Source organism: Gymnogyps californianus, chromosome 1 (assembly GCF_018139145.2).
Source record: "Gymnogyps californianus isolate 813 chromosome 1, ASM1813914v2, whole genome shotgun sequence".
Lineage (NCBI taxonomy): Eukaryota > Metazoa > Chordata > Aves > Accipitriformes > Cathartidae > Gymnogyps > Gymnogyps californianus.
Window position 1 is genome coordinate 1,003,149 of NC_059471.1, and position 18,334 is coordinate 1,021,482.

Sequence of the window (18,334 nt, forward strand, 5' to 3'; positions counted from 1 at the left end):
AAGTCCCCAAAGCTCATTAGAGACCTCCTGGTCCCACGAAAGCTCTTCAGGCACCTGAACTTGGTGTGCTTGTTAGTGCGTCTGCAAGATCCCTGGTGGAAACCTCTTTCTTAACATGTGTGCAGGTCTCGTCTGTTGTGAAGAGGGGATCAGTGCTGAGTTTTCATGTGCTAACGAACACACGGGCATCTTTTGTTCCCTGTCTGGATCCCATGGTGCCTCCTCATTTGGAGCAAGAGCCTATGCCTGAGCGTGGTGGCCACTTTTAGGCAACCAAGACGATGCCGTGCCAGTGCCTTCAGTGACTCTTGCAAGCTCACAGCTCCTGCTCACACGCTCATGACAGAGAAGATGCTCTGCACGTTAGGGACTCAATGTAGTGGGAAACACTAAATGTTTAAAAAACATTTTAAAAACAACATCTTCCACCAAAATCAACCGCTGTGTTTACATGAACTCTTTCTTAACTCTCTGTCAATGAATTCCCAATCTATGTGTACGTTTTTGGTGGTGGACAGTGCAGGAGAGTGGCCATGTCATGTCCTTGCCCGCCTGGCAGAGTCTTCTCCTCTCCAGCCCCCTTGGCTGGAGATCCTCTGCTCAGAGGCAGCCAAGAGCATTGAAGGTTGGTCACAGGAGGGTATAGACATTAGTACACTGGAAACGGAGACCCTTCTAGTCTTACATGGGCTATCAAAGCAATGGGTCGAATCTGGGTTGAATCAGCACCTTGAGTTAAAAATGTTAATGGAAGAATGAGTGAGGAGATAGCCCAAGCCTTCCCCCAAATCTCTGTCGCAGACCCCAACACCTTGAATGAGCTTTGAAAGGTTCTGTTAAACAGGTGCCGTAGGAAAGACATATATTTCAGTACGTTAATCTCAGAAAAAATCCGGCATGTCTCAAAAGGTCAGAGGTGCTCATTTGCACCCAGCTACCTGCCTGCTCTGGAGAAAACAAATGAATTAAGGAAGCTCCAGATAAGCAATCACACTTTCTGATGCTTGGTAGCATCTCTGCCTTAAATTTGAGGTTTGTGGTGTTTTATTGTCTGTTGCTTCGCATTGGCTTTCCTAGTGCAGGAACCTGTGGATCAGGCTGTTGGATATAAGAGGTGGTTGATAGCACCGTATTGCACACAGGCACCGTTTTGTCCAGCTGTACAAGCTGCATTTTTAATTTATCTTTAACTTCTCCCACAGTTCTGCAGTCCTGTAAAGTGATTTTGTAGTTTCCTCACCCAGGAGTAACAGTCCAGGGTCACCTCTGTCATTTGTAGGGGAAATAACTGCTGCCGCCCCTGAAAGTCTTAAATGGAGGAATTAAAATAATGCATCCTCCACAGTGCAGTGTGGAGGGGAAAGTGTAAAGAAACGTGGTACTGCTCTAGTTCAGCTTTATTTAGTGCATTTTCAGCTTTATTTAGTGCATTCACAGCTTTATTTAGTGCATCTGTGATTTAGTCACTGAAGGATAGAAACCAAGCTAGCAAATTATAAATATTACAGCAAGCGTACTAAAAACTTCACAGAAACAGGCTGAAACACATGAACATAGGGTATACCACAGTTCAGGGGAACCAAACAGAACTCCAAAGGCAATGATGTCTTAATTAACCAGAGGACTGAAATAATAAATAGCATGAGGCTTCCGCCCTGCTGTAAATTTTACCCAAATAAATTGAATTTTTTAGAAAGGGGAAAGATTTTCAGAAAAATAGACTTTTTAACCGCAGATTTTACTTCCTTGTTCCGTAAAGTGTAAATGATGGGGTTTAACAAGGGAGTCAAAATAGAGAAGACAACGTCGCTCATGACATGGATATCAACAGGGATGTCCAGTCTGTAGGACATGTACGCCACAGCGATGGAGGAGTAGTAAGTGCCCACCACAAGCAGATGGGAACTACATGTTGAAAAAGCTTTCATGCGTCCTTCTTTGGAGTTGATCTTTAGTACGGAGAGGGTGATGTGGACGTACGAGAGGGTGACGAGCAACAGAGGGACGACCGACACTGTCATAGCGATGGAGAACCCCAAGAAGGTCTGGAAATTGGCACTGAGGTCCGAGCACGCGGCTTGTACCACTGCCAGGTGGTCACAAAAGCAGTGCTGAACCGTGGTTGTGTGTCTGTAAGCTAGCTGAGAGGTCTGCGTGATGACGGGCACGAGTATTAGCAGCGCGGTGATCCAGGCGCTCGCTGCCAGCTGGATGTTCACCCTTCTTGTCATCTTGGCCGCGTAATGGAGGGGGTTGCAGATGGCTTCGTAGCGGTCGTAAGCCATGACCACCAGGAGAAGCGCCTCGGTTACCGTCAGCCCGTGAAAACTGTACATCTGCAGAAAACAGCCCCAAAACGAGATGGTTTTAGCGTTGGCCAGGAACATCGCCAGCATTTTGGGGATGGTGGTGGTTGTGAATAGCACGTCTAACACGGAGAGGTTAATCAGGAAAAAGTACATGGGTTTGTGGAGCGTACGGTCAACCACAATCACGGTGATGATAACGGCATTACCGACCAGGATCAGCAGGTAGAATAGCAAGAACACAACAAAGAGGGGGGTCTGGAAATCCTGGAGAGCTGGAAACCCCACCAAGAAAAAGACTTTAGTGGAAGCATTGCTGCTGCAGCTCTCCATGGTGGGGCTGGTCAAAACGCCTGCAAGGATGAAGAGGGAGTAAGGAAACAGGCTGATGTGCAGGGAGACATTTCTCTAAGGAGCTTTGCAGAAGTTCTGCAAGGAAAACACACGTTGGATGAAATCTCGCAGAGCCGAGCACATTGCAAGACACAGCTCGGCCCCTCTTGTCTCTAACCCGCAATTCAGATGATTTGGATTCTCTGTTGGTGATGTGGACTACGTCTATAGCACGCTCTTCAGCTTTGGGCACGAAGGGCAAGGATTCGTCTCACCTAGCTTTGGGTGCTCTCCATGCAGAGCCCCCCCATCTGCACTGGTCCTCCTGGGTCCCTTTTCTGGTCTGTGGGGAAACGGGGCATTTTGGGGGATGCAGCGCCTCTGCCCCATTCTGCACTGAGGAGGAGATGACCAGCGTTATGGAAATGCCCATTTCTCTTCTCCACGGGAATTCAGGGAATTAGCTCAGAAGCAGTCAATCATGAATCTCTCTTTTGCTAGGTAATTACAGTCTTTGCTACCCAAAGTCATTCTCATCACTGTTTTTCATGCCCACGTTAGCTCTGGTTGGCTACTTGCAGCTCACTGCGTTTCCCACGGTCATTGCAGCACGCAGCCGATTTCTGCTGCTGTTGCTGAAATTCAGATGAAAATGTAGAATTTCTTTTGACTTCCAGGTCGTTTTCTGATACACAAAAGCAAAGGAATTTTCACGGTAATTTTTTTGGCTGATGTAGGTCAGCATCATGTCTTTTGCCATAGTAAGAAATGGTTTAGAGATTCATGAAGTTCAAAGACACTGTAAGAAAAAACTAGGAATAAGTATCCGTCCGTGACTTCAGCTCAGATGGAGGGGGACACGATGTGTGACAGCTTACAGCCCTTACATATCTTTGTTTTACATAATGTAGCTCTACAATTGCATTATTCATATAAACTTGTGATACTTTTTGGATTTCTCCGGGAAGGGTAAGAAAGAATGTGCCGTACATTTCCATTTATTTTACATTATGAGCTTTTAAGATTCCTGAGTTACAAAGATTTTCTTTCCTCTCCATAGAAATACTTCCTTTGTTGCTCATAAAGATTTAATGCAGATTGGAAAGGACTGTTCTGCCCAAACCCTACGGAATATGCTTGTTTGCTGCGGCAAAATAAAGCAGCGTTTTGGAAATTTCCAGCATCTTCTATTCAAGCCACGAAACAGCTGCTGCACTTTCATAGGCACAAATTCCTTTGGAATTTATCTATTTTCTCTAACATTGGGTAAATCAAAACTAAAATTATGTTCAGAAGAAAAACCACCCTTGTGTTCATTAGGTTTATGCTAAAAAAAGAAGGAGAAATGAAGCTTAATTAGGTTTTTATGCCTTTTCTTGGTTTCCTTATCCCAATTTAAGAGAGGGGAAATAAAGCTCTCTTGGAAATGTTTTGTGCTTGGCCTCAAGTAGATGAGAGTAATGGTTGGTCTCATGCAATTTCCTAACATTATTAAATCTCTGGTAATTTTCAGATGGTTTTACCTTTCACCCAGAAAGTCATCTCCATAACCATATAGGAGAGATCCATTTAATATTACAAATGAATAGAGTTTCTGCCGCACTGAGATTTAAATACAATTGATATTTCGTTTACTCTCTACCTCTCATCTAATCTACCCTTCTCCATTTCTCTTTCTTGTTATGATTTTTTCCAAAACGGTAAGCTTCAAGGATGTGATTTGTATAAGCAATGTTGTGCTATTAAAAACCCAAGATAATTTATTGTATTGAATTAAAATTGCCAGCATGTAATGTCCTTAAAATTAGCATTGATTTGAAGTTGTTTTCAGACATAGTAGATCAAATTCTTGTTCTTTGGAGCCTGTTGACGTGTATTGCAATCACATTTTTCCATCCTGGACCCCATGAGAAAAAAGTAAAACAAAATGAAACACTTAATTAGTCTGAAAAATATATCATATTAACAGAGTAGTATCAACAATAACTCACTTGCACTTTGAAGTTATAACAAGGTCTTCCCCTTCCTTAATGTTATCCTTAGTGGGAAGTGCAAAACAACTGCAATAAGTCGACGGGCAAAGCCACTACTGATATTGAACGTATTTGAACACGTTGCCCTGCTCCCCGCCCCGAGATGCTCCCCAGAGATGCTCTCCGTGATATTTTCTTGCCTTGAGCTGGGAGACCCACACGTTATTTTCCCGATAGAGCATCTCAAGGGTTTTGAATCCCCCTGTTGCACACCGCAGTTCACAGCAGACGGAGGCCGTACAACAGATGTGCATAGTCAAGAGCCGCAAAGGAAGAGTTTTCAAGTTTTCACTACTCAAAGTTTGTCATGTGATGGAAGTGGGCTGTTGTGTCGAGGCCGGTGGAGAAGCACTGGAGGACGACCAGTCTTTTCTTCCCACATCTGGAGGAGCTTCCCATGGTTCAGTATTGGCCCTTCCTTTGGCATTTCCTTTCCAATGCCGGAGTCGTGCTCTGGAGGGTGTGAAGGTCTCCATCTCCCCCTGTACACCACCCGAGGCGTACACCGAAGATGTAGTGCACAGCCAAGGCGGAGGAGCAGCTCCTCCAAATGTGGGCACAGCCCAAATGCAAACGCAACCACAGTGGATCCCGACCTGTATCTGTTCTACCTCCATCTCTTTTCCCCAGGATTTTCAGATCAAGCCTGGTACATGGCTCAGCTGGTGCAGGAGGACTGGGCAGTCACAAAGACAATGTGCATGGGACTGGGCTGGGCAATATCTCTGGCTGCTCGGGAGTTTCCTTGGGTGCCATCCCTGCAGGTTAGCCTCTGGTTTTTAATTCCACCTCGGACAGGAGCCCAGGAGTACTCCATACACCATGCTTAGGTATGTCTAGATATGTTGGCCAACATACAACCCCTTGACATGGACAACCAGGTGACTACTTCAGCCATCCCTGGGCCACTTCTGTGAGCAGCCCATCTCCTTGCCCTCTCCATCCCTGAGACCATCGCCTTTAAACCTCACAGCTTCTTCTTTTGGAGGCTTTGTCAAGTGTGGCTGAGGCCAAGGGGAAAAATTACAGCCCTTGAGAGCTGTGTGGGCTGGGAAATCCAGGCATGCAGCATGAGAAGACGTTGCCACCTGGCTCTGTAGTCAATGGAGGGAGACATTCCCTTTGAGGGGCAATTCATAGCTACTAAACTGAACTCCTTCTCCAAATGTCCTCCCAGACAAATGTCCTCTTGCTCCAGATGCCTACATAAATATCTTCACTGTCCCCTAACCATCTTAAGTGAAAGCTGTTGGATGCAATTAGAAAGGGTTAAATCCTGTCCTGTGTAAATAGGTTCTGGTGCACTCAGGCTTCTGAGGTGCAGGATGCGTCCTTGGACACCATACAGAAAAATACAGATTTGATTATAATGTTAGCAATTCATGAATAATGCACCCACCTGCATCTCAGGAGCATCTAGGTACATAACAAAAACTCAAACCAATCTCATTTCCATTGCTCTGACCCAATTATTCCTCGAAATTGCACTCGTATCTTTGATAAATGAAAGAGCTGGAGAGCTCTGCCAGGTGGTGGGATCTGGTGATGCTCCTGGAGTGTGTCCTCAAAGTCGTTTTGCCCAGGATGATCCCTGGGAGGAGAAGTCAAGCCAGAATATAGATGGGGTTTAGGTATCAGTTCCTTGGGTCCAATGTCCTGGGGCTGAATCCTCAGACTGGGGGAGATGGGGTCAGCAGAGCATCGCTGAGGGCTTGGCAAGAGGTTGAGATCTTTTGGGGAACCTGAGGACACAAAGATGGATCCCAGTTTGGTTTGATGTGTAAAGTGTGAGATGAGATTCATGCCAGATTGAGTCAGATATAGTTTTTAAACAGAATCCTTGAAATAAACTTTTACTGTAACGGGTGGTTTGCATGCATCTTTGAATCCTCAGTGTATTTTCATGACTGTCTCACCCCCTGCCATTCTCCAGTCACGTCCTGACCAAAAGCCATCACAGCCAGAAACAGTACTATGGTGGAGCTGTGCAAAGTCCTTCCTGAATGGACTTGGTGTCCTTGATTGATAGCCTCCAAGTGCTCACAACACTTGCTGAGGTTTTGGTGTGAGATTTACACCTTCTCCATCACGTTTCTGCTGTGGATGTTATCCTGCAGCCTGCATCTTGCTCCAGGGACTAACCAGGGACACCAGCTACGTTTCCAAGCAGGCAAACCCACATAACTATGGTTTCCTGAGCTTAGACTATGGATGAGAAAAAATCTCCCCTGCCTTTAGTCACCTGAACATTTGGTTCTAATATTCTTCTAGGAGAACAGGTAATAAAATGTCTCTTGCATGGCAGGACGGAGGAACTCATTGCTGATTATAAACCATTGGAGCTGTGATCTTGTCTTGTCAGTTATAATTTAATTTTTAATTGCAGGTAGCTTCAGGTACACCCACTATAGATGATCCTGGGATTATCTAGCCTCTGCTCATTCTCAACAAAGCGGTGGAAAAATGTGTTCCAGGACAACAATCCCTCCTTCGGGATGGCAACTTTATTAAACTACCCAATTCTGTGAAACACCCACGCACTCAGGACTAAGAGCTGCTCTGTCTTAAAATGGCATCACTGGCTTCGCTGGGGACAGGACAGGGGTGCTCAAGGTGTCAGTTGGTTCACAGCAGTCTGCTAGACTTGAATGTTGTATGGTCTTGAGCACACCAATGTCTGGTGGTATCTGAGATACCTCCTCCCAGGAGTGCAGCTCTGTAGGGCCCTGGTGCTGTGACCACCATGGTCCCAGGTGGGATGGCCGTGGTGGGGGGAGGATGGAGAGGTCAGCACAAATGCTTACACCCTCAGCAGATCTGAGGTCCCTGTTCCTGCTCCAGGCCGTGGTGGGTGAGATGCTTCTCTGGGGAAACTCATCTCATTCGGAAGCAGACATCTGGAATAGCTGGACAAATTGCACCGTGAAGATGCCACACATGAAGCCGCGGAGACTTGCTCAAGTGTGACTAGCAGACGTCAGCAAAGGAGGCTGCTAAATGCTGTGAGACAGACGACCGAATCCCAGAATTGTTGACATTGGAAGGCACCTCTTGAGATCATCTGCATCACCTACAGCAGGTTGCCCAGGACTGTGTCCAGTCGGGTTTTGGATACCTCCACAGATGGAGACTCCACGATCTCTCTGAGCAACCTGTGCCGGTGTTTGGGTGGGGGACAAATCCCTTCCCTGTACTATGGTTGCACCGAGCAGCAGCGTCCCCGCGCCATCCCCCCTTCCCGAGCACATCTGGCCAGGTGTGGGACCGGGCAGCAGAGCTGTCAGACAGAAGCCAACCAGACCTTCCTGAATGAGACCCTGGTGCCTCTTGAAGGCCAAGTCCTTTCACGTGGGAGCTCCCACTCTTCCCAGCTGGGACCACCCATTGGGATGGCAGAAGACCCAAGCCCCGTGCTAGTTCAGCTCAGTTCCTTACTTACAACCCGTAAGATATTTCTTTCCGTCTCTTTTTCTTCTCCCTCCTTCCCTTTCCCCTCAGACTTGTCTGAGCTCCCTTCTCCCACTGCCACACTCTGCTCCTCCAGCTCATGAATCGCTCTCCTCTGCTGTCTGCCATTGCGTGAGTCTCACTGGTGCTCCCTATGGTTTCCTCTCCCTGCCTGGAGACCAAACCCCCCATGTCCCACCCTCACCTTCCCTCAAATCTGCAAATCTGCAAATTTTTTTGCAAATTTTCAAAAATTGCCGATTTGCAAATCGACACTGCTACCACTCCTGCCCTGTCCCCCCTTGCGTGCTCATCTCTGGTCATCTGGTTTCTGCAGTCACTTCTTGGAGCACCTCTTGGTGCAAGAAGACCAAGGGCGTGTGTCCCCTTTTCCCCATGCAGGAGGCAGGATCTGACCCTGCTCGATGGACACGAGAGCAAGTAACGTCAACGCTAAGCCATGATCACGCTCAGCGCAAACAGGACAGGTAATGACTCTGCTCATTTCCATGCATTTTCTAATGTACGCCTTCTGGAGCAATTTCCCACTTGAATTTCTGATTGCATCCGAGCGGACGTGATGCCCCTGACGGCGGAGCTCCTGGGTCCTCATGTTAAAAATACTGCCCGTAAACATTCGGGAGAAGTTGCATTTCCAAATGTGTTTGTTTCAAAACACTAATTCTTACACTCGTGTGGCAACGCCAGTGAAAACAGCGCAAATTGGTCTCTCGGTGGCTTGCAGATCTTTGGGGTTTTAGAAAAGTTTTTCAGAATAATTAATATCCAGGGACGGCGTAATCAGGGCTTGCACGGCCGGTGCTGGAGTGTGCTGAAACCTCAGGGAGCCCGAGCCTCGGATTGTGTGGGTCCCAGTGAGCACGCAGTAGGAGTTTTAAAGGTCTTAAACCCTTTAAACTGTTTTCTTTTATTTGCAGCCCTGACATGTTAAGAAGCTCTGAGTGACTTGGTCTATGGAGAGAGGTTGCACTTTGGGCTGCTCTGCAGATGCGGGGCGTCATCCTGGAGCCACATTTTGTTGTCCCATAAGTAAACTCATGAACGCTGCTGTACCCTGCGGATGTCCCAGAGTAGCGCGAGTGCTTTCATTCTCCTAATTATGACTTGCTGGAAAATACTTTCATTTTCACATATATGCTAGGTTTAAAGAGAAAAGATCCAGCGAAGAATTCATTTATGTAAAAATTTCTTACATTGATGCCATCTGAAATGACTTTCTCTCTCTTTATTTCAGTATTTTTTTTTTTTTTTTAAAGAAGAAAAAATAACATGTCTGTGTAAAAATAAATTAGCAGTGTTTGGCCAAGAACATAAGAGCACGGCTGATGTCCGGCCATGTCAGACCATGGCCCAGCTCACCCCGTCTGCTGTCCGCAGTGGAGATGCTAACGGGGAGAGCCCCTTCCTGGGCTCCGTTGCATTCACACTACCCCAGCAGCCAAAACTGTCGCACCGTCCCTTCGCCATCCGTTCGTGGACCTGTTGTCCATCAACTTGACCTGCTGGCCCTCTGCATCTCTACAGCCTTGTGGGCTGTAAATCCCCCTTTGACCTTCTGTAGTCCTCTGCATCTCTACGGCCTCATGGCCTGCAAATCCCCGAGATGCACTGCCTGCTGCATAAAACCAGGACTTCCCTGTTTTAAACCATTCTTCTGCTGGTTTTGGTGACCATCCCCTGGTCCTACTGTTGGGGGCGGTTCGAATGTCAGATCTTTATTCACCTTATCTCCATCCCCTCCACCCTGCTCCCTGCTCGAGCTGGGAGTGATCCTATGTAGGAGCAAACTAATGCTTTTGGAATAATGAACCCAGCTTGCCCCAGTTTAAAAGATTATTGACCACACCATTGATTTCGAATTTAAGGATTTCTGGGTAGGAAAACGCTCATTTCTCTTTGTGTGCCTAAAACGCTGGATGTCACTCTTCAGCTACCCAATTTCACCAAGCGTGCACGATCGATAATTAATAAGGTAGCTGAATAAGGGAAGATTAATAAATGGATATGCTATGAACAAGGTGAGTGACACGGCTAGATCTAATCAGCATTTGGATGCCCTAAAAATGCATTTCCCTACAGCACGTGAATTCTATGTACATCACCCCGTAGCTCAAGTTGCAGAAACAAGAACAGAGAGGGGTATTGGGGCAGGGTGAGTATGACACCTTCCTTCCCCCCTTGTGCTTGTGTTTTTTCTGTGCACGAGGCATGTACTATCCTGTTAAAAAGGGTCGAAGGACTCAGCAACTCCCCGAAGCACGGCTGGTCTCATGCAGCTTGTACCCCACGGCCTCCAGGATGCTCTTCAGGGGAGCAGCCCCAAATTTGTAGGCAGGGCTGGGGTTTTTCTGTGCAGCGAGTTGAGAGGTGGGTGGTGGCGACTTGATTCACTGGCAAATTTGAACAGCCCTGACTTTGCAGATGGGGAAACTGAGGCTGGTGGGAAGCCAGGGTGTCCCTAGGACCTGCTTAAGATGTGGGTGGGTGCAACCCTAGCTCACACAAAACTGCGAGCAGCGGGAACCCAGAACCGCTGTTTGGTTTTTCCTTTTGCCTAGCTAAAAATTGTCAGTTAAATTCATTATTTTTTTATTGCCTCCCTTTGCCCAGAGATATGCACAGAAATAAAATTCAACCCCAGCCCCAGGACTCTCTGGAGAGCTGCTGGGCTGCGGGGTGAAGGGTGCCTGGGGCTCAGGGCATCCCGACTCCGGGACTTTGCAGGCTCCCTGCTTGCATGGAGGGAGCGTCCTCCTTCTCTGCTCTAACACTGCCACCGCCCGGCACACCGGCACACAGCTCCCCAGCCTTGGGGGGCCCAGTGTCCCCAGGACCCGCCGGACCCCTCCTCTTCTCTGCCAGTGGCAGAGGAGGTCGTCCATCCACCCACCCACCCACCCACCCACCATCCCCTCCGTTGTCCATCTCCATCCCGAGCTGCCGTGTTAACTACCGGCTGATGGCTCTGCATGTTCCCACCAGCTTTTCAGCAGGTAAATAGCCCCCACCTAATTATTTTGGGGGGATACATGGCCCAAGTGACTGGCACTTGGGTGAGAGTCCCTCATGCCTTACCTCCTTGCAGTGCCCATGAGTCACACCCAACCCGCCGTCCGTACGTGGCATTCAGGTTTTTGCCTACAGGTGGATTTATGACGGATGGACACGCTTTTAATACTCCCTAGCGCAGTGCTATGAGACAATAAAGGATCTGAGATTATATCAGCACAGTCGTGCCTAGCCCAGGGACTCGGACAAATGCGCTGGTGGAGCAAGGCTCACCAGGGTTTGCAACATCTGCCCTGCACCCACGGTGCAGACCCTGGAAGGGTTGGCTGGAAAAACCTTCGTGGCCACCAGTCAAGCCTCCCCCTCCAAACGGGACTGTCACCTGCATGGGTCAGGGCACCACGTCCTCAGAGCATCTGTTTTTTTTCTGTTGAGCCCAAAGGAGCTACCTGGAGGTGGAAATTCTCCACTTGGTCAGGTGAAGCCCTACCGTGAGACCTGGGCTGGTCAAACCTCCTGTTAGAATCATAGAATGGTTTGGGTTGGAAGGGACCTTTCAAGGTCACCTCATCCAACCCCCCTGCCGTGAGCAAGGACATCTGCCACTAGGTCAGGTTGCTCAGAGCTCCGTCCAACCTGACCTTGAACGTGTCCAGGGATGGGGCATCTCCCACCTCTCTGGGCAACCTAAATGCCTGAATTTGCACTGTAACTCCAGTGAAGGCACCAGTGAGTGCATCAAAGCAGACAAGAGGAGGTGGCTGTGTATGTGGGGTCCCATCTATCCTGTCGTGAAGCTCCCTCCCATGGGATACTACGAGATAAAGCTGACACAAGTTCAAGGAAGGACGTGGGATATCAGTGGAAGAGAAATTCAGGGTTGCTAAGTAGTTAATGACTGTCCTGACTCAGGGAAACGTTGAGTTGTAAATCGTGATACTCTTGGGGCCACTGTTGGGCCATCTCATGGATGAGGTGGGCTGCTGGCCATCTGGACATGGGTGTCCTCTTCTTAATTGCTCCTGCAGCCTTTGAGAGTTCCTCACAAGCAGGACGATTGCTCGGATGTGGACATTTTCCTCTAGTATTTAGAAAATCCAATTAGTCTGGCTTAATGAGAAGGTGCCATTGTGCCTGGGAGGTATTTTTCTGATGTTGCTGCAGCTGAGCTCAGCCCTTCGGAGAGGTGGCCAAGTGTCCTGCTCATGGGAGGCTCTTCTGCTGTGAAACAGAGATCAGTGATGGAGCAAGTCAGCTTTGCTGTGAGACTTGCTGATCACTTGGAAATTAAAAAAAAAGTTAAATTTTAATACTTTGAGGCTATTGTGTGTCATCCTGCTGAGGCAAAGGCTCTGATGGAGAGGACTTCGGAGCTTGCTGAATGTCACTGTGGCGCTGCCCACGCTGTCCCTCCTTGGCTGTCAGCAATAGCTGGCTCTAAGCTCAGCTTATCTCTGCGCGCAGCTGGCACGGCAGGGCTTAGCGTGGCTCCTGCCTGTTTTCTCAGCTGCTTTCGCTCTGCACTCTTCCAGATTTACAGCCTCTCGCCGTGACTTTCCAAAGCCAGCACTGGAAACGACCCTGTCCTTAAGTCCTCCAAAATAAGGCCCAAGCCATTTTAAAATACTGAGATTATCTAAGCACTCCCCAAACTCCTCTGTCACCATTTTTGGCTCTGTCTGTTCCCCTCCACTGTAGGTGTCTGCTTTGCTCACAGCTGCAGTTGACCTTTTGGTGAACATTGATGTGAAAAAGCCATTAAGCAGTGTTGGCTGGCAGTGCCACCATGGAGCAGAAGACCAGCTCCTCCCTGGGCTTCCTCTTTTCCACGTGCTGGTGGCCATCCTTGCAGCTCTGGTGGCCGTCCTTGCTGTCTGGATCCCCCATGCGTGCTCCTGCTGCTCTTCAGTGTTGTCCCAGTGATCTTGCCCAGTTCCCACCTTCTCTCGGTTTCCTTCTTGGCTTGAAACCAGAGCACCGGACCATGCTCTTACAACACTTCCTATCCATCCCTTGAATTAAAAATCATAGAATCATAGAATGGTTTGGGTCGGAAGGGACCTTAAAGATCATCTCGTTCCAACCCCCCTGCCATGGGCAGGGACACCTTCCACTCGATCAGGTTGCTCAAAGCCCCATCCAACCTGGCCTGAACACTTCCAGGGATGGGGCATCCACAGCTTCTCTGGGCAACCTGTGCCAGTGCCTCACCACCCTCACAGTGAAGAAATCCCTCATTTCTGTAAACTCCAGGTTTTTTGACCTTGTTAGCTGCGTGCAAAGCTTCCTCCACCTGATCTTCATGTTTTTGTAGCAGACCCACGCAACAGTGTTAATTTTCTTGTCCCATCTCCTACGGGCTTTCAGCTGGTCTAATTCTCGGTGTGGTCTGAACTTCAGAACAAATCTGTACCTCTGTGATGGTACAGAAACCATCGCACTCCTCTTTTGCTCCTGTCTGCCCTTCCTGAAAACATTAGTCCTTTTTCTATTAATATTCTAGTTATGGAAATTGTTTCGCTGGGTCTCTGGTGGGGCAATATGAGCCACTGACCCAAGTCCAGGCTTCCAGCTCTTCCTATTCCCCTCCACACCCCTTGCATTAAGATACATCTGGGATGTTGCATGGACTGACCCATCATCATCTTCATCCCTCTTTTCGACCCCTGTTAGGACTAACCCTATTTCTGCGTGGGTCTAGGTCCTCATCCGGGTCCTGCTCCTTCCCTGCTCTCCCCGCTTGCTGCCTCTGTTCCTCATTCAGGATTTATGGATGAAAGCTAGCGAGTCTCTGTGCGGAGAGCTGCTCATCATGCAGCCCTCTCACATCTCCACCGGCCCCTCCTTCTGTCAACAAAGTCTGTGCTAGGGCAGAGCAATTTCAGGATGATTTTTGTTATTACTGGGTTGTCCTGGTGAGGACATGGTAAAAAAAAAGAGAATCTTTAACCTGCAGTATTCGCTTTTCTGGGGGAAACCCAGTTTGGAGTCTGCTGGAGAGGATGTGCCCTTCCCTGCCCCCTGCATCCTTGCAGCATCGCTCTCCAGTTTCAGCGATACCCAGCTGGTGGCATCACAGAGAGCAAAATCCCCGAGCTCTTTTCTTCCCCCGAGGGTTTTCATAGCTCATTCATTTCTTGGGATGCATTTCTTGAAGGACAGTGTCTCTCAGTCCCGCAGATTTTTAACTGAAATCATCCAGATGGACTTTTGTAATGTCAAAATGATTTTTTTAATTCTTTAGCCCAAACAGTATGTCTCTCCTTGCTGGGCCATACAGCCTGGCTTTCTTCCCCAAGGACTTTTCCATTCTAGAAACCGACTACAATTCTATCTCATCCCTTTAGGTTTGACTGGGTCTGGGCTTGGTGGGATTATATTTCAATCCCCCGATCGATAGTGATACTAAACATCTTCAAAAAAAGAGAAGAAGGATAGAAGAATGCAGTGCTTTATCAGGGCTGTAATAACATTTACTTACATAGCAATTTATTTAGCCTACTCTAGTAAAGACAAAATGTATTATAATTTAGATAACTTTGAGGGCTGATAAAGGCACAGTTCTTCTAAGGATTTCTGTGTATAAATTCATGTGAAGTTTCACTTCAATAACAACTGCAAATTACAAACGCTTCCAAGAAGCAGGGACTCGTTCAATTATTAAGCACGCGGCAGTGCCTGCCTTGAACTGCTGCGCAGTCTGGCTCAGTGACTAATTACTCTTCAGTAAGATCCTTCTTAGGAGAAACTCTGCCCCTCCTCGTAGCATTGCTATCAGCACTCAGGTCATTAGAAGCAATTAAGGCTAATTGTAAGCCTGCACAGACAGAACGGGTTTAGGGAGTGGCAGGAGATGGCAGGACCTTGCATCTCCCCATCACATGTGGATCAAGCTGCCCACACTGGACGCGGTCAGGGGGCTGTTTCCCATACATTAAGCTTCAATAAATCCGCTGCCATCACGAATGCCATTGATTAGCATCCATCTGCAGCCTCAGCAGAAAGACTGTGTGGACAAAGAAGGCGTTGCAAAGTACCTTCGGCATTTTAAAGCCATGCTGAAAGGATGGCGGGTGTAAGCGCTCGCCCAGCTGACATCCCGGACCAAGGAAAGACCGTGTTTTCCACGATGCTCCGACTTGTATAACATGCTTCGTAAAAAAAAGGAAGGAAAACAGAAACCCAGATGTTTCTTGCTATGTGCATACTCACGTTTTAGCCACTTGCCTTTATATAATGCCATTAGGTCTCCTAATTAACACCTAGCACTCAGATGTAGCGAGGGGTGGAAATCTGGACCGGCCTGCGAAGGATCATGACTTGCAAGCTGTTTTTTTTTTCAAAACTGAATTACAAACGGCATGATGGCCTCTGTCCATAAATCGCAGTCTCTCTGACACCACGTCCCCAAGGACTGAAGTGCATTAATAGACTTGAAACTCTCCGAGAAGTGCATCTTGTGCAATTATGCAGCAACATAAATGCTCTGAGCTCAGGCAGCCTCTGAGTGCGGCGTTAATCCCCCGCTGGAAGACTTTCAAGTCAAAGCACATCCTTCAGGAAACATTATTCCTTCTGTGTTATTCATAAAAAAACATTCTCGTATTTTGAAATGTTTTCCGAGACTGAAGGCATCTCACACATCGCAGGCGATGCTGTCCCAAAATAGTTACACCCAAGGGAGTGGACTGGCACTTTCGCAAGAATGGAATGGGGGAAGGTTGTACTTTTTCCCTTTCTTTTGCTTTCCTCCTCCCTACCCAGGGCAGGATTTCTCTCTGCCCCTTCCCAGTTAGTGCTGCAGATGTTGAAACCCAGCTCTGTCGCAATTTGCTCTCCTGTGTGTCTCTATTGCACTGCCCGTTCATAAGAATTGAAATTTCAGCTGAATGTATGCCTTAAAATTTCCCCCCTCTGCTACTATAGAATTTCAGGATGAAGTTCAGCAGCAGAATAATGAGGATACTTCTCACTGCATTTGCACAGCCCACGAGATTCCTCTTTCTTCAGGACAGGAAGGAAAGTCCCGTGGTTGAGGGACAGGAAAGGGAACCATGAGTTCAGCCTCTGTTTTTGTCTTTGGCTTTCCTCTTCTGAACTCAGCCTGCATCAACATCTGTGCTACGGTTGCTGACAGCTCTCAGTGCAACTCCTGCATGCATTAAAAGGCAAGGCAGGGATTCAGAAAGCAGCCCCAAAAGACATAGAAGCCAGGTGGCTAATTACCACCGGCGGGCTCCAGCCACCCTGTTTAGATCCCAGCTCTGCAAACAATTTCTGCAGAATTCAAAACATTTGCATCTTGGATTTTGGCTGGCTCTCTGTAGGACGTCAGCAGAGCTCAGATGTAAAATCCTGGCCCTAATCCAGCTGTTTTTTCCTGACCCCACATGCAGAAAAGGATCAGCCTCAGCCCCACAAGTGGAGATGTGTCCCATTTCCATGCAGGACACTGAGCTGCTCCTTTGCAAACCCAGCTTAACTCTTGGACCAAGGGCAGAGCTGGAGTAACCAGCAGAGCCTGGGCAGATACGAGCTCACTAACGTGGCCTCTTCCAGGCTGGAAGCCCCAATTTATTCATCTGTGGACATCTATCATCTCAGACACGTGAGATTTTGTAATCTCTTTGCACAAGATAAGTGCTGCTATCGTTTGCTGCAAACGGGTTTTAATTGTTCCAAGTAATAGTCATTCCACCGCGTCCTCCAGAGGGTTTAACATCACTGAGCTGACTGTAATGAGATTGGTATTAAAGCACTTCATGTAGCCCATTCGGGTTTTAGTCACTGGGACTTTCTTAATGCTCGGTTTTCAATAGGAATTATCCTTTTCACTTACACGGGATGCGCTCAGGGTCTGCATGTCCAAATATTTGAAGGTTGAAGGCTTGCAGTGACCTAAAAGCTGAAAGAGCTGCAGGAAAGCTCTTGGTCAGGGAGTGGCAGCAGCAGGCAGGAGACAGCTCCGAGCTGGGAGCCACGGGGGCTACTGCACCAGGAGAAACACCTCCCTTCCAAGGAGTTCATGGGCTTTTTTAGAATCACAGAACCACGGGATGGTTTGGGTTGGAAGGGACCTTTCAAGGTCACCTAGTCCAGCCCCCCACCACCACCAGCAGGGACATCTTTAACCAGATCAGGTTGCTCAGAGCCCCGTCCTACCTGGCCTGGAATGTTTCCAGGGATGGGGCATCTCCCAGCTCTCTGGGCAACCTGTGCCAGTGTTTCACCTGCATCCCTTTCCCACATGATGCAACAGCGATTCATATTGCTAAGTCATATATAGCTAATGCACATCTGGCTAACTGAATTCCCGCAGCCCGAGGGGATGGCGGCTGTTGTACACAGGGGTGTGCGTGATGGCCGCGGCCGGCTGCATGCACCCACCGACCCGTGGCATCCGTGAGCTTAGAGCCAAATTCCCCTTCGGCTCTAACGCTTTGCAGAAAGCCGTTTGCATCCTACAAGGGAAAAGATGGGCGAGCAGCCTTTGGGGCTGCAGGAGGAGCCTGTCTGACCACAGAGATGCAACCCGGTGCTGTGCCATCGAGCAGCCAGCTTGGACCAGCGGGACAAGGGCGTTTTGCTGCAAGGAGACAATGCTCCTCTGCCTTCATGGGTGCTCTGGCAAACACCTGGGACCTGGGACAGAGCAGCAGCCTGTGCACTTGGAAAACTCGTGCCGGCTCACAGCAGCTAGAAATGAGGTGCTGAGGAAGAGGAGTCAATAGATGGTGCTCTTCTTTCATGCAATATCACAGCGTGATAGTGCTGCTGAAAGGTGTGTTCACCTTTCCCTGCCGCTCTCTAGGCATGGGGGGTGATGACCCCCTCGTCCGGGCCATTTTGGGTGTCTGCCTCTTGCTCCTCTGCAGCTGGAGAGTCGAGTCTTCCCACCGGGTTGTTCCCCCCTGTTGAGGAGCTCCGACCTCCCACCCCCAAATTAACCACGTTTTGTGGGTCCTGGGGGGCTGTCTGTGCACGCCACACAGCTTCTCTGGAAAGAAAGGAGTTATGCGGCTGTAAAATATTAATAATACGTTTTTTAGATCTAATAATGCCTTCCTGAGATACCGCAGAGCCAACGAGAGCTGATAAAGTTTATTTTCTCTGCAGTGCATTATCTGTCTGATGCAGCCCTGCTTGGGAGGACGGCTCAGGGTCACTTGGGCGAAGAGTATTTTT

At 48.4% G+C, this 18,334-nt stretch overlaps 1 protein-coding gene across 1 annotated transcript; it reads right to left on the reverse strand.

Moving 5' to 3' along the window:
* Nucleotides 1-1,706: 1,706 nt before the first annotated feature.
* LOC127026657 (olfactory receptor 2AT4) lies at nt 1,707-2,639 on the reverse strand (the record flags this gene model as incomplete). Its single annotated transcript, XM_050911999.1, has 1 exon — nt 1,707-2,639. A coding segment is annotated over exon 1 (933 nt), but the record flags the coding sequence as incomplete, so codon positions are not given.
* Between the last annotated feature and the right edge of the window lie 15,695 nt (nt 2,640-18,334).